At 34.1% G+C, this 25,619-nt stretch overlaps 1 protein-coding gene across 1 annotated transcript in view; it reads right to left on the reverse strand.

Moving 5' to 3' along the window:
- Positions 1–25,619, reverse strand: part of LRP1B (LDL receptor related protein 1B) — a 1,815,754-nt gene that overhangs the window by 111,785 nt on the left and 1,678,350 nt on the right. Inside the window, exons 68-75 of the mRNA XM_041739937.1 lie at positions 23,712–23,818; positions 18,091–18,220; positions 16,347–16,453; positions 15,880–16,012; positions 8,253–8,375; positions 3,457–3,582; positions 2,399–2,536; positions 870–1,004 (exon numbers count right to left, since the gene is read on the reverse strand). Of these exons, the coding sequence (XP_041595871.1) occupies positions 870–1,004; positions 2,399–2,536; positions 3,457–3,582; positions 8,253–8,375; positions 15,880–16,012; positions 16,347–16,453; positions 18,091–18,220; positions 23,712–23,818 (999 nt within the window). The remainder of the gene's footprint in view (positions 1–869; positions 1,005–2,398; positions 2,537–3,456; positions 3,583–8,252; positions 8,376–15,879; positions 16,013–16,346; positions 16,454–18,090; positions 18,221–23,711; positions 23,819–25,619) is intronic.

A 25,619-nucleotide genomic window follows, 5' to 3' on the forward strand; every position in this document is an offset into this window, starting at 1 on the left:
ACATAAATATGACATGTCCACACTTCATTCTCTTTTGGGCGAATATAACCAATTCAATTCAATAATCTCATTTTGATTGATGCAATGCAAAATCATGTTTCTTTACCCAAGAATAAAATGGACAGTAGAGAAGGAAGCTAGTAGAAAGCATTTTACAACTTGAATTTCCTTAGATAAGCCAAACTTAGACAACTCTAATCACAATAATATCAATTTTAATGGAGAAACTGGCAGTAAATACATATAGGTCTGTATTTCATGGCTCTCTATTAAAGCCCCAATGTATAGTATATTTACATATAATTTACTGTGAAATCCTGGCTATCCTACCTTGCTCGATTTTTAAATGGTCTCAAGTAAGTTGACAGAGATTTATCTAGATCCTGTCTTTGAATTTTAGAAGGGACTTTGATAATATAAAGCACTGTTTAGGAAATGGGTTAGGACAAAAGCCCACAGTTCTCTAAAAGTGAATTACCTATTGCAGTACTGCAAATGCCACAACTCACGAGAAATGGGTCATCATAAACATGGTCTTTCATGAAGTGCCTCCAATTCTCCAATAGTTCCTGAACCAGCAATTTTGTTATTTGCATTTCAAAACAAAGTTGTAACAGTACAATAGAAATTCCTGCAGATCTGAATTTGCTATAGAAAAAGCTTTGTAGCCTCAGAGATGGTTAGCTTAGCAGTACAAACAAATAGGCTCTTGACCCGAGAGACTTTCACTCTTGTAGGTAAAACGGTATCCCATAGATACACACCAATCTGATGAAAATCAATCCCATGTCATCTCACAGTTTAACAGCATTGTGAGTCTTTTATAACCTAAAGATTTAAGAGCAAGCTGTTGAGGAAATGTACTATACCTTCACACTGTCTGTTTTTCATGTTTCTCTGAAATCCAGGCTTACAGCGACAAAAAACAGATGTTTTTATTTGATTACAATATGCATCATCTCCACATGGATTCACATTATCTTCACAGGTATATTCAGCAGGAGCTGGGATTTAAAAATGCCATCAAAACTAATATAATTCTAATTCTTGAAGTGGGAGTTTACTTTTTTTAAAATTTGAAATTATATTTATTATTCCATAGATAACTTTTTGAATTTATAAGATTATGATCTTCTCTCTAAAGCCCTCATTTCTTATAAAGGTGTAGAAGCAGATAAAACATAAGCTCATTTACATTGACTATAGTTCAGACCAAACTGCCAATAGCTGATATTTACAGCTGTTATTGAAGTACACTATTTTGTAAAAGGAAGAGTCAACGTTTTTAATGATAGGTTGTCATTACTAAGGTACAAATGAGGACTACACCCTTCTCTAGGAACCAAAAGATTTCCTACAAGCTACCTAGACATGTGGCCATTAATTGCTAACCTAAATTTAGTATTCAGGAATTCAATCAAGGGTACTATCATGTTATTCAAACAAGTAGGCTAAATCATCAGTTCTTAAACTTTTTCAGCCTGGAAATATGTATGAGGAGCAACATGCTCCAGTGGTCATGGGCTGTTACACAAGTTAGGACAGACTATGTGTTATTTGTCATTTCTAGCATAGTAGTTGCAATTTCATAGCTTTATCTCTTATTCCAGAAAACATTATAGCATGCAAATAAGTGAGAGGGATATTATTATAAAAATATTGTTGGATTAGCTCTATTTACTGACATATATCAAGTTATTTTGAAATATGAAAACTTTATCAGAATTTTAGCCATTATTAATCTCCACTGACTTTTGAATATTTTATAATTAATTAAAGTACATCAGTGGAATTATATATACCTCAGTTGAGATAATACGTGGCCATATTGTAGCGGGTAATGCTTCATCACCCAGTGAGGAACAATTCAGATGCATAAATGAGAAAAAATAAAAGACTCCATAGTAGAAAGTATTTTATGACTTTTACAAGCAATCTGAATCTAAAGTTATAAGTTTGGTTATGTTTCTTAATTTGAAAAATTAGATATCAAACATTAAACACAAAAATAACCAAGGTCTAATAACTCAAATATCACCACGCTCCAAATGAATAAAACAAATGATGTCTTCAAGAATAACTCAGCAATGGATTAAAATCTTAAAACACTGAATACATTATTAACACCTTACCTTCTTTTAAACTAAATATCATTATAAGAATCAAAAATATTAAATTTATATTTTATAAAATAAAATATTAAGGGATACAGATTTCTTTGGTGACATCAAAGTCTGTAATTGGAATTTGAGATCTCAGGTTCGGCCCTAACAAGGGTACTTATTGTGAAATTGAACTTTCCTACCTCATACTTTTTGATATAATTTAAGTGGCATTGCAAGGTTGTGTTGGCAAGGGCTTGCCGCCCAAAAAGTATACTGTTTGAAAATAAACTTACTTATTCTGCAGCCTTGTTCATCTGAACCATCTCCACAGTCATCAAGTTGATCACACTGGAGGTCCATGGGGATACATTTTTTATTGCTGCAAGCAAACTCATCTTTTTTACATGGTCTTGCTTTATATGTAAGCTTACCTATAAAGTAATTAAAAATGATTAGTGCTTCACAGAATCAAAACAAATTTACTGAGTACACAAACATTCAAGATTTTACTAAACACTGTGAAAAACATGACTCCACAATCCATATGAAGCTCTTGGGCCAAATAAAAGAATTCTGAAATTCTGGATTTTTAGAAAAGTAACAGTGCATTTACCCTATAATAAGTAACACTATATTTCCATAGGAAAATGTTTGAATATTCACCCTAAGTGGGACTTTGTTTTTAAAGCATTACAAACTGCTCCAGACCAGTTTAAGTCAGGGTTTGTCACCCACCAAATGATTTTGTCGCATACATTAGCATAGTCTTTAGTTTTATTGTGAAGAAGGGATAGTGTATGCAGACATACATTCTTTAGTAGCACTCTCCCCTCAAGGAACTGTTTAACAGAGAACACTTTTATTTTATGTTTTAAAATATTTTATTTATTTATTCATGAGAGACACACAGAGAGAGGCTGAGACACAGGCAGAGGGAGAAGCAGGCTCCATGCAGAGAACCTTAGGACGTGGGACTCGATCCCAGGTCTCCAGGATCACGACCTGGGCTGATGGCAGTGCTAAACCACTGAGCCACCCGGGCTGCCCAACAGAGAGCATTTTTTACCACTATGTTTTTCTTTCTCTCACACAGTATTTTCTGGAAAAAAATATGTATAATCAAAGGAGACTTACAGACTAGTAGAGACTTTGGATAAAGCAGCACAACTCTACTATTCAAATGAATGTTAGCAGATTATTTTCATACCGTGTCAGAAGATCAAGTGTCTGAAAAAAATATCCTCAGACATGCCACATGGAAAATACTTCTTTTTAATTTTTTGTGCCCCCAAACCATTATATTATCTTGTAGCTGTCAGTGAATCAATTATTTCACATTAAATGGATTTACCACCACAGTGATCTTCATCTGAGTTGTCCCCACAGTCATCAATCCCATTGCATACTTGCTCAGGCTGCAGGCATATTCTGTTATTTCTGCATCTGTGAGGTCTTGTGGGTGGGCAAAGAAATTTGGCTGAAAAAAAAAAGAAAAAGAAAAAAGAAAAGCAGCTCCTTTGGGTACACTGAGTTATGAGGAATCATCCTTTCTGGGGGAGGGTCTTCCCTTTTTTGTTTTGTATTAGTTTTTGCTTTTTTTTGTTTTCTTCTTTTCAAATCCTTAATCTGACTTTTATGAATATCTTTTGTTGTGGAAATTGCCTTCATGTAGGTACTGGAAAATGTGTGATAATAGAAGCTATGATCCTCGTTATTTATATTAACTACAGAAAAGAGTGCACAGCTCAAATGAAATAAAGAAAAAGAACCAAACTTCATGGTCTCATTTCCAGATGCCTTATCTTAGCTGACTTCACTTGGTGTACCAAATTAATTTATGCCTGCAGTTTATACAACATGGCAGGACACTAAGCTATTTGAAAGAGCAATTTCACACAGAATAGAGCTTGAGCAAGCATATGTTACAGGCCCAAATTTGAAAATAGGTCATCCTGTGAAAAAATGCCCCAACAATGCTATAACTGTGTTTCTTGCTTTGTATCTCTGTAAAGGAATGTGTAAATATATATTTGAGTCACATAGGGGATCTCTGTTATTTATTTTTAATATTTATGGGTATATGTAGCTTTGTGTGTGTGTGTGTGTGTGTATGTGTGTGTGTACGTGTTAAAGTGACAACAATGAAAGCCAGAGAATTTTACCATTGTCCTTTCTATTATTATCTAATCTGAAGACTTCCATCTCTAGAGTAGGAAACATCTCTCATGACTCTTTATCCTTATGTGTGGAATAATCCAGGACTCTTTCATTGGTTTCCTGATCTCACTCGTGAATTCTCTGCTGATATTCTCTCTCATTCATTTTCATGGATTTACTTTATACTATACCCTTATGACTTTCAATTTACTAACTAATTTTAGCATCTCACAGTTGACTATAGGATATCTCTTCAAGAATTTCAAATTCAGGAAGTTCAAAACTCCAGACATAAGCTGGATTTCCTTCTCCCCAGACATAAGCTTTGTGTTATTTCCATGGTTCAGTTAGTAGCAAATAATAGCTACAAGTCTGGGGTTATCTAAATGCATTCCTCTTATTGACTTTCAACTCTTACTAGTCAACAAGTCCATTTGACACAGTCCCCAAATTTGCCTTCTTTTCTCCATATATACCAGCTATAATAACGCAGCTCTTGATTATCTCTTACAGAGAAAATAACAGTAGAATCCCAAGTGTGTATGTTTCATTGCTCAACCTAAGATCTTCCAAAAGGCACCAGAACAATCACCTTAGACATCAATCTGATCATCTCTCCCATAGTTATCCAGCATTTTCAGAATAAAATTTAGGATACTTTACATGACAGGGGCACCTGAGTGGCTCAGTGGTTGAGCATCTGCCTTGAGATCAGGTCATGATCCTGAGGTCCTGGGATCAAGTCTGGCATCAGGCTCCCTGCAGGGAAACTGCTTCTCCCTCTGCCTATGTCTTTGCCTTTCTCTCCACCATGAATAAATAAATAAAATCATTTTTTAAGATACTTTACATGGCATAATAGACTGATCATTATTTTGTCCATACCACTCATCCCTGACAGTCTTAATATTCTATCAATACCATTTTATTAGCTCCTTAAGTATGCCACACTTCTTCTTGTATGACCTCCTTGGTTTAACTGAAATCTGGTTCCCACTCCAAGCATAGTTCCTCCCCTTTAGGTCTTTTAAGAAATATCTCTTAAATTTCTCAAACTTCATGTTATCTCATGTTCAAATATTCCCTGATTTCCAGCTTTAGCTTTCAGAACTTTTTTTTTATATCCTCACATCTGTTTTTAAAAAGAAACTAAAAATAAAAACTATTATTTTGATGGCCATTTGATTATACATCTTTTTTATTGCTATTTTCTCATCAACCTTGTAAACATCACCCCTTCCCAAGTTTATTAAAGACTGTAGACTTTCCTTCATCATTAAAACCCTCCATCCAAATTCATTTCAACAACCTAAATGACTGATCAACACTCGCCTTTAACAAACCAGCCAATCAATACCTGTACCTCTTAGCTCCTTGAGTTTTTCATACCCAATGACCTTTAACTCTAATTCACCTAAGCCACCAACTATCCTAGAAGGTTAGAAATCATCTATATCTATATATAGTAATATTTAGGGAACATCTGGCATCAATAAATTAATTCATGTTAAAATTTTTAATAACAGAAAAGGGCTTACTACCCTTATCTAAAACTAATTTTTCATATGCTCTGAAAATCATTTTTTCCTGACTTTTCAGGAACCTTTCCATCTTTCTTGATACATTTCATTACTTTGGTATTTCTCTTCCTACTTTTTTTTTCCAAATTATTTTGTGGTCACTCACCTGAGTCTTTTCCTGCTGCTTGTATTTATTTAGATGTTTGGTAGCCCTCAATATTCTATCCTAAGTCACTTCTCTTATATCTTACTCTCACTCAGCCTAAATCTTACAAATTCTGTAGTATTCATTACTCCATTTTATTCTGACTTGGACATTTATAACTCTAGATCAGCTCTTCAAGCTTTAGAATCAAACAGAGCCTACATGTAATCTGTACTTGAATGTTTCCTCAAGTATATCTCAAACCAGGCGTTTAATCTTTACTTTCAACACTGTTCCTTTTCCTATGTTACCTATGTATTCAACTGTGAAAGCACAAACACCCTACAAATTATACTTAATAACTTCCTCTTCCTTGTCCCATGTATCTAATCTATTGCTTAATCCAATTTATTTTGGTTTTTAAATCACCTTCAAATCTGTGTATATTTGCCATCATGTGATACCAGTATTTTAATCCAAGCTACTAGCATAGCTTGCCTAGAGTACAGCAATTATCTTACCAAGCCTTGCCCCTTTCAATCCTATATATGTAAAATATAAATATAACTATATGCCTGTTGTACTTAAAACTTTTTAGTATTCTTTTATTTTTTAATATTTTTAAAATTTTATTTATTTATTTACTTACTTACTTTTAGAGAGGGAGGTTGAGGGGAGGAGCAGAGGGAGATGGGAAGAGAGAATCTTAAGCAGGCTCCATGTCCAGTGTGGAGCTCAACATGGGGCTTGATCTCATAACCCTGAAATCACTACCTGAGCTGAAATCAAGAGCTGGATGCTTAACTGACTGAACCACCCAGGTAACCCAAAACTTTTTGGATTTATTAATTACTTTTAGGCTAAATCTAAAAATCCTTATGAAGACTCACAAGGTTCCAGACTCTTCTGTCTCTTCAGTTTCATCCTAAACCAGCATCTACTTTGTTCTGTATTCTCCAAGCTCATGGATCTTTCAGTCCTTCCAGGAAGCTATGGTGTGCTCTGCCTCAGGGTTGTCTACATCTTGCCTACAACATTATGTCTTCCACCTTCCCTCCACCCATCCCTTTCACCTACATGGCCAGAACCCATTATTTTTATAAATTATGTGTGTGCACATATTTTTCTATTATAATTCAGAAACAACATAATCTCTGGTATAAACCCATTGTATAAGATTATGTAGAACTAAAACTGAAACTTCATTAGTTGTGCCTGCAGAGGACATTCTCCAAAGACTTTCATTTTTAAGTTTTAAATCCTTTTAAAAATAAGACTGCCTCTTTGTTTTTTATTCAATTGTAATGTCAGTAGTCAGTCATCATCTATCAAAAAATATTGGTTTAACTTGGTCCACCAAATAGAACAGATAACTTAAGTATATACACTTATGCTACGCTTTCTTTCATTCATCTGATGTGCTACTTAATTATTTCCAAATAATTAAATAATTAATAATTAAAATATCTTTAATTTAGAGGTGAAATACATTTTTTATGGAGATTAGATGCAAAGAATGTGAAGAAAGGACGAAAAATGTTCGCTAGGTATAAGAAATCCTTTCCTTTGGTGGTATAAAATTGGACATTTATAGTTGCTGGTTGCATAAGTACATTCCTGACAATTATCAGTTGAGTAAACTGAATTTGAAGAAACACTAGCTTTTGTTAAGATTTTCAGACTGAAATGTTATATAGCTCCTAATTTAAGTTCTCTGCTTAGTCTAAATACATATGGATATGTTAATATATTTATAATTATAATGTAGAACGTATATGAATAAATAATACATAATATTTAAATATATTAATATATACTCATATATTAAAATAAATCTATATGTTTACATATTAAAATATATCAATATATTTACATATTATCTCATATATATCCCTTCTCTGAACAACATTGGTCTCAGTAGTGGGTAACTTTTGGAACTACTTGATTTTATTATTCACATTTTTTCCATGTATTTATCCATCCAAAAAAAATGTTTTAGTCTAAGTGACCAATTTGATACAGAGCCAAAGTCCTTATATGAACCTTATATAATTCAAAAATTCAGCTACTCTTAATCCTCCAAACAGGCTATAAACTATCTTCTGAATAGTGTTGACATGTGCAAGTTCAGATTTAGGGGGATTTTCCATAAAGTCTTCAACTTTGAACAGAGTAATCTCCTATTACCTGAACAAAAGCTGTGTATGTAACTACCTAACCTCAGGATGGTAGACTCTGTGGTTTGTCTCACCACTTCATTGATTCATGCCAGTAAATTAGATCGGGAAATGAGAATATAATCTAGATCCATGTGACATGCCATACCACACATATCAGGGGCTTCATCAGAGTTGTCTCCACAGTCATCTTCTCCATCACACACCCAGAAATGGAGTTTGCAAAGGGAATTATTGCAGAGAAACTCATCTGCTCTACATATATTTCCTCCTTTATTAAAAAGAAAAAGAAAAAGAGACATAGAGATGTAGCATAATTAGTGCTGGCCAGCAGGACACACATTCCTCTAATTCTTAGCACAGTATTTATTTCTCACTTCCTTATATTATTTTCCTATACAGTACTGGGACAAGTAGTATCCAAGCTATTTTTTTAAGTTACTCATGTTTTACTTTTCAAAATAATCTGATATTATGCAGACATATATTTTTAAAGAAAATACCAATAAGATGATAGAAGAAAGTTTTCTCAAATATAAATTATCTTCCATTTTACATGATTTTTATTTTACTATAAATAAACTTAACTTTAAGTAGTATTAATTTTCATTATAAAAGTTGTGTTGTTCTGGAAAGAAAAGATCCTTTCAAAACTGTTAGAAAATTCAGCTGTATCTGGAAACAAACAAACTGAATTGCTGAAGACAGAATAACCAATAAAAAGTGTTTTGCAATCACAGAGAATCAGCTAATTTTATAACAGAATTAGAAGTTGGTAATGTGGTGAGATATTACAGTCATCCTTATAAAAACTACAATAGCGTCCTTGGTTTTTTGTGTATTTTACAAATGTTTGCATTTTTTTCTCCTTTCACAATTAAATAGAAAACATCAAGAATATAAGGCTATGCTTCCACTTAAAATTAAGTGTATGGACCCAAAATACTAATAAACTTTGGTGATGTATCTAGATATGTAATAATATAGTGGAAACTGCAATGGTTCTAGGATTAGGAACTTCCTTTTTCTTGCTCTGGACAAGTCTATTAATTTCTCTGGGACTTAATGTCTTCCTATGTTATAAGAGAGGCATGCTTAAAGTGATTTATAAGATCATATTTACAAGCAGTACCTGGGAAAACAACACAAAGTAACTTGATGGGAATTCAGAATTAAAATAAATAAGATTGCTCTCAGAGAATTTCACTACTTATTTAAACCTCATACATAAAATAATAAATATGGTTTCTATAATAGATTTGATGACTGAAAGTATTAAATATTTAAAGTGAATATCTATTAAAACATGGGGCTAGGGAGTGATAGTGCTCATCCTTGTGAGACTAGAAAGTCCCAGAAGGAAGCATTGTTCATTTTGTGGATGCACTTTGGAGGCAATAATAAGTCTAGGTTAGGGTCAAACAGCTCATCTTGTTGAGTTCTGACTTGCAGACAAATCTTTAATAATTTAGGTGGAGTAGCAAAGATTTAACTTAGCACATGACAGAATGAGATTTAGATTTTAACATGATAACACTAGCAAGAGTATGGAGAACTTGGAAATGAAGATAGCAAGAGTGAAGCCAAGTAGTCTGGAGGAGGGAAAAGACAATTTGAAGAGGGGTTGCAGCAGTGCAGAAGAGAATTGCTGGTATTTGATTTAGAGTAGCTACATTTGAAAGTGCTTTGGGAGGTGCTCCAGGAAGTAGAACCCTCAGGATCTCATAGCTAAAAAGATGAAGTGGCAAGGGGAGTGAGGAGTCAAACACAGTACTCAGTTTTTTTTTTTTTTTTTTGGACAATTTGGTAAATATTGGTATTTTCAAAAATAAAGGAATACATCAGAAGGAGCAATATTAGCAGAAATAATGACACGATTCTTTTAAGGTACTTGTAAGACAACCACGTAGTGATATTTAATAGGATAGTAGATAAATGTATCTAAAATATAGGATAGGTTCTGGCCTGTAAATATGTAGCTGGAAATGATCAGAGTGCAGTTGTTATTTGAAATTTAGAACAAAACAGAGGAAATCAGCATTTAAAGATTGGAGAGATAAAACGGAGGCTGAAAAAGGACAGAATATTAGCCAGAGTGGTTGGAGAAATACCTGAAAAGTGGTCCAACAAGAAGGTAGTAGTTAGCACATTTATATAATGCTAAGAGAGGAGGTTCAGTGAAGTGGTGGTAGATTTAGTGAAATGTTTGTAGTTGGTTATTATTAGATGAAAAAGTAGTAGGGACTGTAATCTTTCATCCCTTTCCAGGAGTTTGGTCTTAAAGGGAAGGAAGAAAGGAGGAAGTTAGGTGTCTAAGAGAGACCGGTTATTTGTATGGAGTAAAGCAAATATCTGATATCTTTAAGAGCTTCTGAGAATAATTCAATAGACAGAGTAAGCTTGAGGATACAGAAGAGAGTAAAGGTCATCGATACAACAAATTCCTTGAGAATTCAGAAAGTGTGAAGGATTTAAGATCTAAAGTAAAATAAATGGATTATCCTTAGATTGGAGCTGCAACAAATCTTCCATTTAAAGAAGAAGTAAGGGGGGAGAGGTTAGGCGAGGCACAGCTATCGGTAGATTTGCTAATTTGGTGACCAGATGCTGAATAAACCTCAAGATTTTTATTAATTTTGTGAAGTAAAAGGTGAGGAAGAAATTCAACTTTTTAAAAACCTGATAGGGTTAATGGTAGGGAGAGATGATTAGGGAAATATAGGTCAATTGCTTAGAAACCTAATAGTTGAAGCTGAGACCAAGCAACACACTCTAAAATATGGAAAAAGGCAAGTCTTTGGTGAATCCATCAAGGTAAGTTGATACTCACCACATAAGACTAACAATATAATATCTGGCATTGAGGTGCCCCTTTCTTTCAACTTCTGCAATGTTCAGTTCTAAAATGCCCTAATTCTGACAATAATTTCAATTATCAAAATTCATGCCAGAAAATATACTGCTATTTAACAACTCTGTCTGAAGACAATAAAAAGATAACATGTACAGTCTTTAGCATTAAAGAAACTTGAGATATTAATATTGATAGGAGGTGAGTGTTGCTTAATTCAGTATCAAAATCCATAGAATATGAAAGTTACATTCTTTCAGAGTAAAAATCCTCATGATTAAACCTCATTATTGCATGTTCCATTTTACAATGGATTATATTCAAACAATATTTGTGAACTCCTGACATCCTCTGATTACTACAGAAAATTTTAATTGTAGCCCATCAGTTTTGTTAAAAGGAAAAAAAAATGAGTTTCCAAAGGTATCACATTGGATAACATTATAATTAGCCCCGTTTAAGAGTGTTGGGCCTATTACTATTTTAATTAAGAAGAAGATAAATATAAATGAAATCACAATCACAACAATAAGACAAACGTTTTAAGATAACTTACTAAAGGCTTCCTATTGTATCATGAAGAATTTTCATTAAAAAAAAAAAAAAGTATCATGGGCCTACCATGACATCTTGAGTCTAACATAAAATGCTTTATTTTTGAAATGGCACGAGGCACACATAAGCAACAAAAAAAGGTATAATTTAAAGAGATTAGCTAGATCAAAATTCCAGTTTCCTAGTCATTAGTCATGTTCTTAATCAGCTCAACAGAAGATTAGAAAAATATAAAAGTGTACGTGTATACACACACACATATTTATAAACAATAACCTATGTTTAAATATAACTGAGCTTCTGTCAGATTCACTGAAATCTGGACAGGCCATAATCACAGAAAATAAGCATCTAGAGTTCCCATTTTAATTTGGGTGGATAGAATGTTTAATATATGATAATATTTTATAATTTTAATTAGTAGTTAACACACTTGTGAGCCGATGATTACTAAAAATAACAATTCTCAAAAAAATAAATAAAAAGAATAATTCTCAATCTTTCCTACCGAAATTGCTAGGGGAATAAGGTTTGGGAGCGAAGACAAACATCAAGTTTCCTTGAGGCATCATGTTTTACCTTTAAAAATATGAATGCTGTTTTTAATTCCACAGTATTTGGGGGTTCGTCTTTTTAAAGTAAAGTAAAAAGTGGATTCATTTGGAAAATGTTCCTACATGCCTACTGCCTTCCAGACCCTAACACTTAGTTCATGTGTCCAGATTTGGGATGAATGAAGTGAGATTTAACAGGAGAGATATTTATTCTGGCCTTCCATTTCCTCAGTGCCTTGAAGGACATTTATCCAATACCTAAACCACTTGCTGGAAGTAAGTTAAATACTAGAATTCTGAACTTGATTATGTGTTAAGCTACAGCCATACAGGACCAAATACTTTAACCACCATGATAATTCACTGGAATTTACCTGGCAAAAAGAAACCCAAGAAAAGTTAGAAACATGAATATTGAGACAAGGAGCTTTGAGACACATTTGTAAATGATTCAGTTAAAGGCCCTCCACTCTTTTTTAATCAGTAAGCTTAAATTTTATTTTATTTTATTTTTTTAAAGATTTTATTTATTTATTCATGAGAGAGAGGGGGGGGGGGGGCAGAGACACAGGCAGAGGGAGAAGCAGGCTCCCTGCAGGAGCCTGATGTGGGACTCTATCCAGGGACTCCAGGATCATGCCCTGGGCCAAAGGCAGGCGCTAAACCACTGAGCCACCCAGGGATCCCCAAGCTTTAACTCTAAATAGACCCATTTTAAATCTAAAAGAAAACTCAGATTTCAAATGCTATAATGTTCTGTCTTTTTAACTATAATGTTTGATTTTTAACCTGGAATTCTTTGTTCAAACAAATATTTCTTACGGAATTTTTTTTTAAATAGATAAATCCTGACAGGATTGACCTTACACACACACATATATACTTACTTTCCAGATATTCTTATGGCTCTGAGAGACTTTTCACTGTGGTTGGATTTGATAATATGAAAAATGGGCACAGAAAGGTTCCTAGAAGTAAGACAAGACACTAGATCTCTTGAATCTCACTTCATTAAATTCTCTGTTTTATTACATAGTACAAAGTCTACCACTCTCTCCCTTTGAAATAATACTTGAAGACTCCTTAAAAGCTTGGGAAGCTTCTCATTATGCTTAATATTAAAACCAAATTCTATAGCATGAATCTTCAATTACTTATAGTTCCTAAAACACTTAAACTTTGTCTCACCTCTGAGACTTTGTGCACAATGATCCCACTGCCTGGGATGCATTTCTTCATTCTGTTTGCGTACCTAATTTTTTACATCAAGAAGCTCGCATTCCAACAGGGGAAACTTAGTCAACTTAATACAGAAGTAATTATAAAGAAGGAAGAATATGATAACAAGAATGCAATCAAGAGTTGCTAGGGAAACACCGTAAGAAATGGCAATTTGACTGAAGACAGTAGCAACCTAGTGGACTAAAGGATAGATATAATTTTCATTGGCAAAGGTATTGAGATGGAAAAAATAGCAGAGGGATCATGAAAGATGTTGAAAAGCATGAAAACTGTTGCTAGACTTATTCTTCAGTTTGGCTAGGATATATGATCCGTAAGGAGAAGTAATAGAGTATACGGGTAGGAAGTAAAATAGGATCATTCTCTTGTAACCCTGATGGCCATATTTGTACGTAACCAGGAAGGAAGAGCTTCGAGCAAACATTGATATAATCAGAGCTACGCTTCAATAAGCTGAACCAGGCAGCAGTGAGTAGAATGTGTTAGAGTCCAATTACATGGTAATACATGAGCCCAGGCAAGAAGCAATGAGAGAAAGACAGACTGAAATTGAGAGGATGGAGCTCATTAGCTAGAAAATGGAAAAAGATGAGTAATTTAATTGTCCTGAAGTCTTAGAATATGACTGAATTTAAGAACTTTCGGTGCCAGAAGGTCTACAAAGTTTACAGTCTCTAAGGTGACCAATTATAGATTGTGAATGTGAGAACTTATCCAAAAGTAGAAAGAGCTATTAGGGAAGTCTAACCTTTTACGGCTCTATATAAAGCACTGCAGATTCCAAATGAGAACTAGGATTCCTTCTGCTGAATATTACAATTCTTTATCAGGTTTGGGATGAAGGTCTTAGTAAATCATAAAGGTTCGATCTAGTATTAAACAACATGGAGGATATTTTTGAGTGACTAGATATTTACAGAAGTAAATATTTTAGAAGTATTTTACCTTTTTTTTCTTTTTTTAGTTTTTATTTAAATTCCAGTTAGTTGGCATACAGTGTAATATTAGTTCTAGGTGTACAATGTAGTGATTCATCACTTCCATATGACAGCCGGTGCTCATCACAAGTGCCTTCATTAATCCCCATCACCTATTTCACCCACCCCCTCACCCACCTCCCCTCTGATAACCATCAGTTTGTTCTCTCTAGTTAAGAGTCTGTTTCTTGATTTGCCTCTCTTTTTTCCCCTTAGTATGTTTTGTTTCTTTTTTTGGTGTCGTTTTGTTTTGTTTTGTTTTGTTTCTTAAATTCCACATATGAGTATTTGTCTTTCTCTGCCTGACTTCTTAGAAACCTAATAGTATGAAGCTGAGACCAAGTAACAAACTGTAAAATATGGAAAAAGGCAAGTCTTTGGTGAATCCACCAAGGTGAGTTGATACTCACCATGTAAGACTAACAATATGATATCTGGCATTGAGGTGCCCCTTTCTTTCAACTACTGCAATGTTCAGTTCTAAAATGCCCTAATTCTGACAATAATCAAAATTCATGCCAGAAAATATACTGCCATTTAACAACTCTGTCTGAAGACAATAAAAAGATAACATGTACAGTCTTTAGTATTAAAGAAACTTGAGATATGAATGTTGATAGGAGGTGTATAATGCTTAGCATTATCCATTCCAGGTCCATCCATGTCATTTTAAAGGTGTATTTACACCGTATAAACCCTGAATATATTTTCAAATGCACTGCAACATACTCAGTATCTTGTATCATCTCTGTTGAGGATATTCCAAATATACTGAAATGGAAAGTACACTGAAAGACTTTTGTGACCAGCTTAAAAGAAATTTTGCATTTAAACAACATATTTAACATTATGAAAATAATAAGAGTTATGGAATTTGTGATCATTTGAAGCTTTGCCCCACAATTTTTTCACTTTCATCTCATTAGCTCTAAAGTAGTAACAACTGCTGCTTTTAATGTAGTGAATTACAATTAAAAAGTTATTATCTGCCAGGAAATATTTTCACATAGCTAGAAAATAATGTGCTACAAAATTGAAAGTTGTCTTCCAGACAGACAAAAAATGTAGGTCATTTTCTCAGCCATATAGCAAAAAGGAAATTTGGGACACAACCTGCAACCTATATATGATCTAGCAACTTAGTATGTGCAATATCGTGTGCCATATGTTATCATTCTTTCATAGTAAGACAAACAGTGTGGAAGAGAAAACATACACCAAAACTAGTTTTGTAGTAATGGTTATAGTGGTTATATTCCCTGCACCCTTCTCTGGACCCTATCTCTGACCCAGCATCCTATCTGAGAACATGGTAGGACGCAATAAACACCTCCGCTTTGATTGCCTTTGTCATATGAAGATCGATACTTACTGTCTGAAATTAGCCAGATTTTGCTTACTCAGAACAGAATGTTGTGCAATGAAACAAGAATGGGTAAAGAGAATCATTTGATGATCCTATCGTCTGCCTCTAACACACTTTTGATTCTGCACAACATTTTAACTGTCATTCTCTTATTCCCTGGCATGCGCACCCGTGTGCGCGGGGCACACACACACACACACACACACACACACACACACACAGTACCTTACCTCTGTCACAGTTGTCTTCATCACTGCCATCCACACAGTCATGAATGCCATCACAGAGCCATCTAATTGGAATACAGTGGGCTTTATTCCTGCATCGAAACTGATCTTCCTTACATTCAGTCACACAGTCCATCTGTTCGAATACAAATGGGCACTGCAGTTTTCATTAATGATAATGACATAGTCAAAGGCAAAATAAACATGCAGCTGACAATATTGGAGATTTATTACACTGTGGGGCTTTCTTTTATTTTGACTTAATGAACACAACCTCTACAAATGACAATGGGGTTTAGTATACAAACAGCATGCAGATTCAGGTATTTGCTGCAATTACTGTATTCAGTGTACTTGTCCTAATATTTTAGGCAGTGCCAAGAATAAAGAACCTGTCTATTTTTATTACATTTGCTTTCCCGAACCTAATTCCTGTAATTCAGAGATTTTAATCAAATGATAGATTTTACCTCATCTGAACCATCAGCACAATCATATTCTCCATTACATTTCAAAGATGCTGAAATACATCCTCGGCTGGCACATATATATTCACTTGATGAGCAGGTAGGAGAAGCTGCATATAATTATAAAGTTAAGATTTAGATTCAGTGAAATGAATGACTGGTTTGATAGATAAAAACATATCTATATATATATGCATGTAAAAAATTCATAGACAGTCATGAAAAATAGGTTATTTAACTATATTCAAAATCTGATATTAAACATTTATTTAAAATGTGTCTCACAGTATTATTGCATTTCATTAAATATACTTTAATGATGTAATAGCCTGTTCAGTAAGTGTTCAACTTACTAAAGAAAGGAAAAAAACCTAAATATCCTCTATCTCTTTAATTTTGAAGAATTTCCATAACTTTAAATTATTTAAATATAAAGGCCTCAAATTATTTTTAAAATTATAATGGGATTTAGTGACCCCTGGGAAAGTTAATTTATATATGCATCATATAAAGCTAAAAGTAGAAATCTTGGCATGTTCTCATAGACCCCATGATATCTTGCTGGCTCTGTTGACATAAATGTCATATTTGCATAAGTTCTGAGAAGTATTTTTGTTTTAGGGTCTTAAACATGAATATATGTATAATTAGCTGAGGCTATAGAAAGTATTCTTTTATGACATAGAAAATAAAATTAACATGGATATTTAAATTACTATCAGTACCAAATCTAATTAATCGACTTAGTAATTATGATTGTTGCCTTTGTCTACAAGTTTGAGTTTGCTAGGTTTGCACTCAAATCTCTGGGGTTCTTGGCTTTACGTTAGACAACTAGGCAGCCAAATGTACTTATAAAATGACTTTATGGTCTCAATTGTTTACTCCGAGGATGCTAAAAAAGCTTTTTCCTAGAGTTTTAGTTCCTTTTAATTGGCAGTGTTTGCCTAGAGATCTGTACTTATATGGATTCTGAGGACCAAATTCAGTAAGTAAAAAGATGTGATCAATTAGCAATATGGACCATGGACATTGTACTGGGACATAGCAATGTGTGGGTCCCGTATCTGCTACTCTCACCTGGGCTCTCAAAGTAATGCTTTTGTGGTTATACATAGGTTATAGTATAATTTTCTCCCAGTAATTTTTTTTTCTGTAAGATACTGCTATTAAAATACCTAAGGTATAAAAAATTAAGTTTTAATGAGCATATTTACAAAGCTATATTTAAGGGATAAAAATGTATTTTGAATTGGGTGTTATTTTCCTGTACTCTGGTCTTGCTTCCTAATTTTATTTTGATTTTAGACAAAGATGCAAATAGAAATAATACACTTACACTTTTTCTCAGTTGGTATCCTGTTGAAACAACTGCATTCTGTTTCATGACTTAATTTCCATAACTGAAAACCTGACTTTTATTGCACTTATAATACTTTCAACATATTGCATTTTGCCATCTTGGGAAAACAATTCCAAATGGTGTGGAAAGACAGAGAAACCGGAAAATCTAATTTTGAGGAGTAATGCTTGGATCCCCAACATAGTAATAATCTTACCTGCCCAAACACTTTCAAAACATATGAAGGACACACCAATTAATTCATCTATAAATACTTCCAAATTTTATTTCTGACATAGCAAATGTTCATGTGCACTTGCCACTATTTTCGTTCATTATTGCCTACAGCGAAATTACACCTAGTTAAAATATCCACTCAATTAACTATCACCTCAATCATTTTACCTGGCTCACAGTGTTTCTCATCTTCTCCATATTTACAGTCTTCATGGCCATCACATTTCCATTTTGCTGATATACACTGACCATTGGAACACTGGAACTGATCTTTGGAACAACTTGTTTCACAATTTCTCTGTCAAAAATCACACAATACAGTCAACATTGAAGTTTTAGACAAATATCTACAAGGCCAAAAGACAGCTAGAAGCCTTATGAATAGAGACCTAGAAGTATAGAAACCATGACTGCCACAAGAAACTCAGATGGTCACTTAAGTCCATGGTCATATAGCAAAACTGTAACAATTTTCTATTTTCATTGGTCTTTGTGAGTCATAATAAAAGAGAAAAATAAGAAAATATAGATCATATCATTTGCTCTGAGGGGATCATTTTCCAACAGACAGTTAGGGGGTAATGTAATTTTAATAATTATAGGTGACAATGAAGACAAGGGGGGATATAAAGGGTTAAAAAATTATTTCTAAGCAAGTACATTCAGTTAATTGGGGATGGAGTGGCAGGATGAATGTGAAACAAAGAACCTGAAGGTAGATCTATTTTGTGTCAGCAAAACTTCCCCATATGTCTTTCTTTCCCCTTTTCCTCATGCCTTTTTTTCCTCAGTACCTGTCCCTTCACAGTTGCTGTTTATAATCTTTCACCTCTCTTCCAACATTTGCTGCTAAAGAACTATGAAATGAACTGTCACAATTGTCACTTCTGCTAGCTTGCATACAGATTTTACTTGGAAGTCAAACAAGACAGTAGATACATCTTAGGGGAGCTTTCAATTCTTCATATGAGATCAATAAAAGGGATCCACTAGAAATTTACCTTCCCTGTGTCTGACCAGCCTGGTTGGTACAGGATGCTCCAGTGAAATGTCTTGCTGGGATGACATTTTTCTGTTGTTAAGTACTTTCTATTCTTGCCAAAATGTACTTGTCTGTTCCTTTCACAAAATGTGTAGCCCTCACAGCTTATGAAACTCTCAGTAAGTGAAGCATGCTGAACTATTACTCCCTGCTTCTTCCCAGTGTCATCCCCATGTAAAGAAAGAGAGTTTACTTTCTAAATTCCTGTAATTTTCTCTTTCCTAGTGGTAGTTTAATTAGACTGCCTGCAATATAATTTATTTTCTTCTTTCTGCCTTTCTTCTTCCCTTCTTTTCTCAAGTATTGAGGATTTGCCAGTCACCAGAGTTTCTTAAATAAGAATCCAAAGAAGGGCAGCCTGGGTGGCTCAGCGGTTTAGAACCGCCTTCAGCCCAGGGCGTGATCCTGGAGACTTGGGATAGAGTCCCAAGTCGGGCTCACTGCATGGAGCCTGCTTCTCCCTCTGCCTGTGTCTCTGCCTCTCTCTCTCTCTCTCTCTCATTAATAAATAAATAAAATCTTTAAAAAAAGGAAAAAAATAAGAATCCAAAGAAAACTAAGATTTATTCCCTATATTTCATGAACTCATAGACTAAGGAAAGACCAGCACCTGCACCAATAATGCATTACTTGTGAAAAGAAAATATAATTTTAAACATATGGTTTCTCAAGGCTTTTAGGAAAGACTTCATAGAGGAAGTTCAAACAGAAATGGAATTATCTAAGGAAAGGCTTTCTATGTGTAAGGGTAAGTAGAAATGTACAATATCTGAGGTATAAGCTATGTTGTGATAAATGTACAAGACATTGGAGAAACAATCCATGAACTGATCATGAGAAAGGGATTTCATACATTTTATCCACCACCTTACCTTCCATGTTCAGTATTGTAGCTGGGACATAGTAAGCATTCAATAAAAACTGCCAATGGAATGAATGAGTGAATGAATCAATGAATGAAATAGCAAATGTAGAACACACGGAATATAAATTAAAATTTCATGTACTTCAGTTCCAGTAGAATAGGGATCATGTCTGTAAGTTTAGTGATCATGTGTGTCTGTGAACCAAATATCTAATACTGTGGCATGATTTAAATAACTGCTCAGTATGTATTTGTAGAACTAATGAGTGATTGTCTCAGAGCAAAGCAATTCAAATAAAATAGCTCAATGGATGGCACCGGTGTTGTCAGCAACATAGAAGATTGTACTTCTCGATATTTTTTCTATGAGAAGGTTTCAATCTAAAATAAATTACAATTGATGATTGTGTATGTATGTCTATATTTGTAGGTTATTTATTTTAAAAAGCATACAGAAAGTATAATGAATCCCATGTGCCCATCATGCTTGTTTTAATGATCAATACTTTGCATGTTTCATGTACCCTCCTCCAACACATTTATATATAGTCCAGATTATTTAACACAGCAACAATAGTATTGGAACATTGACAATATCACAAAATTTGCAAAAATTCCTTAGTATAAAGTTATCCCCAATCAATATTCAAAGTGTTTTCATTTTTAAAACTATATCAAGATATTATTTGGTAAAATAAGGATCTAAAGGAAGTTTACACTTTGAATTTGGCTTGAGTCTCCTTAAATAACTATTTCCCATTCTCCTAGTTTTTTGTCTTAATGTCTACTTGAAGACACTAGGTCATTTGTTCTTTTGAATGCCTCACATTCTAAATTTGGCTGATTGAATCCTAAAAAAGGATACCTTTGTAACATCTAAAGTGACTAATGAGCTTTTCATTTTTAAAAAGCATTACTATAAACACATATATTTTTATACATTTATTGTATTTCAATCCATTACATTTTTTTCTTTTTTTCTGATATCCAAATTGTCCCTTTGATTAGTAGAAACTCCTTCAATTAGCTCCTATGTATTCTGGACACTATACTAAGAGCCTTGTTCTGGCTTCACAAGATGTTAGTGGCTCATTTTGTCAATTTCCTTTTTCAAATCTAGAAATGGACATTTTTCACAGGAGTTCTGTTTCTTTTAATTGGAAATGGCATTTAGAAACCACTATGTCAATGTTAGAGATAGCCTATAATGCTGAGATGTCATCAGTTTTAGAATTTTTCAGTGACAGAGCTAAGAATTATATATTTTTAGAAAAAGAAAAATAAATCTCTTATTGATACTTAGGAGTTTAATATTACAGAATTTTTATTTACTTTTTTTGTTCCCACATTTTTATCTCTTTTCTTTTACTTAAATATTATGAGTTATGAATAGTATGAAAATAACTAAACATCTAACCTATTCTACTCTCGATATATACGAGTTTCAAATTAGCAAAACCAATATTACTAACAAGTGTATGAACAATATTATTAACAAGTTTAAGATTCATTTGCATTTCTCTTTGTCCTTACAATGCATTATACTTGATGCAGAGACCAAATACTGTATTTTAAAGTCACTTTAAATAATTCTTCTGTGCAGCTAATGTGATACACAATTATACTGATCCAGGCTTCTTTTTTTAAAGATCTTATTTATTTATTCATGAGAGACACACACACAGAGAGAGAGAGAGGCAGAGACACAGGCAGAGTGAGAAGCAGGCTCCATGCAGGGAGCCTGATGTGGGACTCCATCCCGGGACTCCAGGAACACACCCTAGGCTGAAGGCAAGCGCTAAATCGTGAGCCACCCAGGTGTTCCCCCTCTTTTTTTAAATCATTATTTCAGCTCGATATTAACAAGTTAATTATATTATCAGTTAACATCCTTACAAAACCTCACAATTTTATCTTTTATTCCCAAGATGAGAGTATCCTGTATGTAATTTGGCTTTCTAGCCATTTGTTCAGTTCATCTTTTTGCTTGTTTCTTAATACAACTTGTCATTCTAATCCTTAGAAGAGAAGAATCAACTGCCTGTAGTGTTAGACACTTCATTACTCATAGGCTATACTAGATGGCTGTAGATGTAAAGGAAGACTACCTTTAAGAAAGTTATTTTGATTCCCTGAGGGCAATATCATGAAAACATCTGGGTAATGGAGTTCTATTCAGCCATCAAAGAACTACATCCATGAACTTAAGACATGAGAAAAATGATGTTAATAAGAATGTCTACTTTCACTTGAATAAGATTTTGAAAAGGAAATGTATGTTTGAGTCTAGATATATACCTTGGATATATACTGAATAACGTGGAAGATGAAATCATATGCCTTAAGCAGTATATCCCCACCTCTTGATGTTTCACAGATTACACAGGGCCAGTGAAACCTATTTTCTAAAGAGAAAAAACCAAACTTTCATGGTATGGATGAGTTTATGTGAAAGAGTGGGAAACATTTAAGATAATTTTTGAATGAGTGGATACTAAGAAAATATGTAGCTGGGCAATATACTAATTTAGCTCTCCTATGAATTTTCTTTAAATTCTGTTTTGACTTGTTTGTGAAAAGCCCCATGAATATAAGTGGTATTTTTCAACTTCTCCTCGGTCAGCAGACCTTTGCAACCTCAAGGCTTAGGTTTCCTGGTCTTTAGGTGAGAAGTGAAATACATTTTTGTTCCCAAAATCTAGGCTCCTGAATGTGACTGGGGACATTTCCAACATAGTATGAGAATGGAAAATTGATCAATCTTAATAATACCGAAGACTGGGAAAGAACCAGTCTGAGCGTGTCCTATAAATAGTAGAGACCTACAGTGTCTCCCAAAGATGCAGGAAATCAGTGGCTGATTAAAGAAGGTTGACACAGAAACCTCTAGATCAGCAGAGAAGATTTTTTCTAGGCAAACCTATGGTCAATGGGAAGACTTTCATGAGGGGAAGATCCATGTGTGTCAATCAGAGCAGCAGAGCTCTAGGAAGTCACTGTACCCTAGAAGGAGCCATGCTGGCCATGGAGAACCAGATACCTTTTTCTTTTATATCTGACTAGGCTTGATTTCACCAGTGCTGTGTTCCTGATATTAACATAGAAAATCATTAATGGAGAAAATCATGAAATGTGACTGCTACTGGATTTATTTCTGATATTGGAAAGTAAAGGATTACAAGTCCTTTTAGATTTGATTGAGAAAAAAATATAACTGTGTAGCATATGCTTTTTTTCTAAAGCTTCACGGAATAATTAACAGTGGAGACACAAATACATAGATGCATAAATAATAAATTGCATGAAGTATTATGTGTTAACACAATCTAAGTTTATGGAATTATCCAGAGATGTTCTAAACTTTTTCACTTAAGCTGTGTGTACAAAGACCTTATTATAAATGGATTGTGATTCATCATCTAAGCAAAGCTGAACCTGTGGTTTCATGAAAATTGATGACCCACATCGAAGTCTATAAGACTGTATCTATTGAAGAAAGAGACTGGGGAGAAGAAACTGTTTAAAATGCATAAAAATATTAGTCCTGACTATAAATACTGCAGGAAAATTTATGAACAAATTCACAGATGGCAAAGGCATCAGCTATAGGGAATAGGGCTTCCAAACATCCTATTCCCAACCCAGCCATTCACCACTTGAGGTAAAACAGACTATAAAATTAACTGTCAATAGTAGTACAAGAGCTATTCCCTGTGCTGGATGTGTGCGGCACAGCACTTAGACATAATACTACTTATCTTATTGTGTCAGGAGTAAAGTGCATTTCAGAGCTGTCCATGTCACACTTACTGGATTGAATAATAATTATGAATGCGACTCTAAAGAACTTTCTTTCTTGTTTGGTTTTGAAAAGTTGCCTACCTCATCGGAGCCATCTGCACAGTCAAAATCTCCATCACACCAGAACCTTGAAGAAACGCAGTCCCCATTGGCACAGAGAAAATCTTTCAGTGTGCAGGTCTGTGGCTCTGGGGACAGAAAAATAGCATGGGTTTATTCTACTATATGCAACTGCATTCTAAATTTATATGACATATAGCATGAAGTAGCACTAAGAAAAAAGAGGTTAGCCAAGCAGAACCAATATATTGTTTAAAAAAAGTGTTTCATGAAGCATCTATGGGACATAATAATGTTTTTTCAAATTTATTTTAAAGTCATGAATAGAAAGTGGTGTTATAGAAACAAATGGAAAAAAAGACAATAGTTTAGTAAAAAAAAATCAAAGTAAAATAAAAGACATAAAAATCTACATATTACATAATAAATAATCTTTTCCAATTGTTGGGATTCTGAGTCATTTTATGTATTTAGTTTAAGTAAATAAGATATCTTATGATGCTGTACCCATAGGGCCATTTATTAATTAAGTGGTAAGTCTAGCCTTTGACTCTTGACTTCTCTTTTGCATTTTAATGACTTTCTAATTCTTCAATTTTGTCTCCAGAAAATCTAGAGTTCACAAAACAAGAAGGGTACATGGGGAGATACCACTGAACATGACTGGATGGGTAAGAGTGGAAGGGACAGAAGGTGGCTCTCTTTTTAAAAGCTGCTTCTTTGTTGATGCAATTGTTTGCTTATGCCCCGTATAATTTACCTGCCATTTTAGATACTTTGCCAGTTATTGATTTAATTATGCTTCACCATCTTCCCCTAGGATTTAGGCCAAAGAGTATGACTTGCTACTTGGCTTAACTCTGATATTGAGTATGTTTTATCTGGACAATGAAATAGGATTTTAGGAATTTTTTTCTTTCCCACAGATAATCGATATGATTGCTAGAGATCATCTCTTGTTTAGTTTTTGTTCTCTAAATAGAACTGATATCTGACATGATGAAAAACCCCTTTTTATTTTCTCTACTCATTAACTGTATTTACAGCTGGCTCACACACAATAACAGTCTTATCAAGGGAAGGAAGAATAACAGAAATTTAATTTAAGGAGTAGCCCTATGAAGCCTAATTTTCTGCATAAAGGTTGTGAATATTTCAGCCTGAGTTTGAATATTGCTTTACACAAACACCCGGTTTCTAGCGATGGGGTAACACCATGAATGCTTGGTATCATAAAGGCTCTTACATTTCTATATAAAGATCCCTCCTGAGACCACTGGAAGAACTATGGTAATATGTATTAGCATTTTGTTCTGCTCTGGGACTTACTTTCTTCAACAGCGTGAACTTCAGACTATGAATAAGACAAAATGCTATTCAGTGGAATGAGAAAAAGCCACTTAGCAGGAAGACCCCTCTCATTTCTCAACACTCCTTTATTTGGTGAGCAGGACAATAGCAGTTTCTTTTTTTGTCTTTGCATTATGTTTACATATACCACGTTTCAATATTAAAACATCTATATTAACACTATTATCACTATTTATAATAATAATAATCACTACCAGCTGGTAATTGCTTATTTGTTGTTAGGCACTAGGTGAAGTTAATGCTAAGTGCTTGAATTAACTCAACAATTAATTTTAAAAACTGTATAAGGTAGGTGCTATTATAGGACCCTTTTGTCGGAGAGTAAATTGAGGCACAGAGAGGATAAGGAACTTTCTCCAAATACCCTGGAGGCATAAGAGCTACTATTGAACTTGAACTTACAGTCTGATACTAGGGCCTGTACTATTTACTGCGAGGCCATATCATTGCTCATAATACTACTGAGGAGATAATAAGTGTTCACATTTACAGAGATTACCAATAAAGCCCTGAGAAGCCAAGTTACTTGTCCAACGCACATGGATAGTAATATCTACT

Source organism: Vulpes lagopus, chromosome 24 (genome assembly GCF_018345385.1).
Source record: "Vulpes lagopus strain Blue_001 chromosome 24, ASM1834538v1, whole genome shotgun sequence".
Lineage (NCBI taxonomy): Eukaryota > Metazoa > Chordata > Mammalia > Carnivora > Canidae > Vulpes > Vulpes lagopus.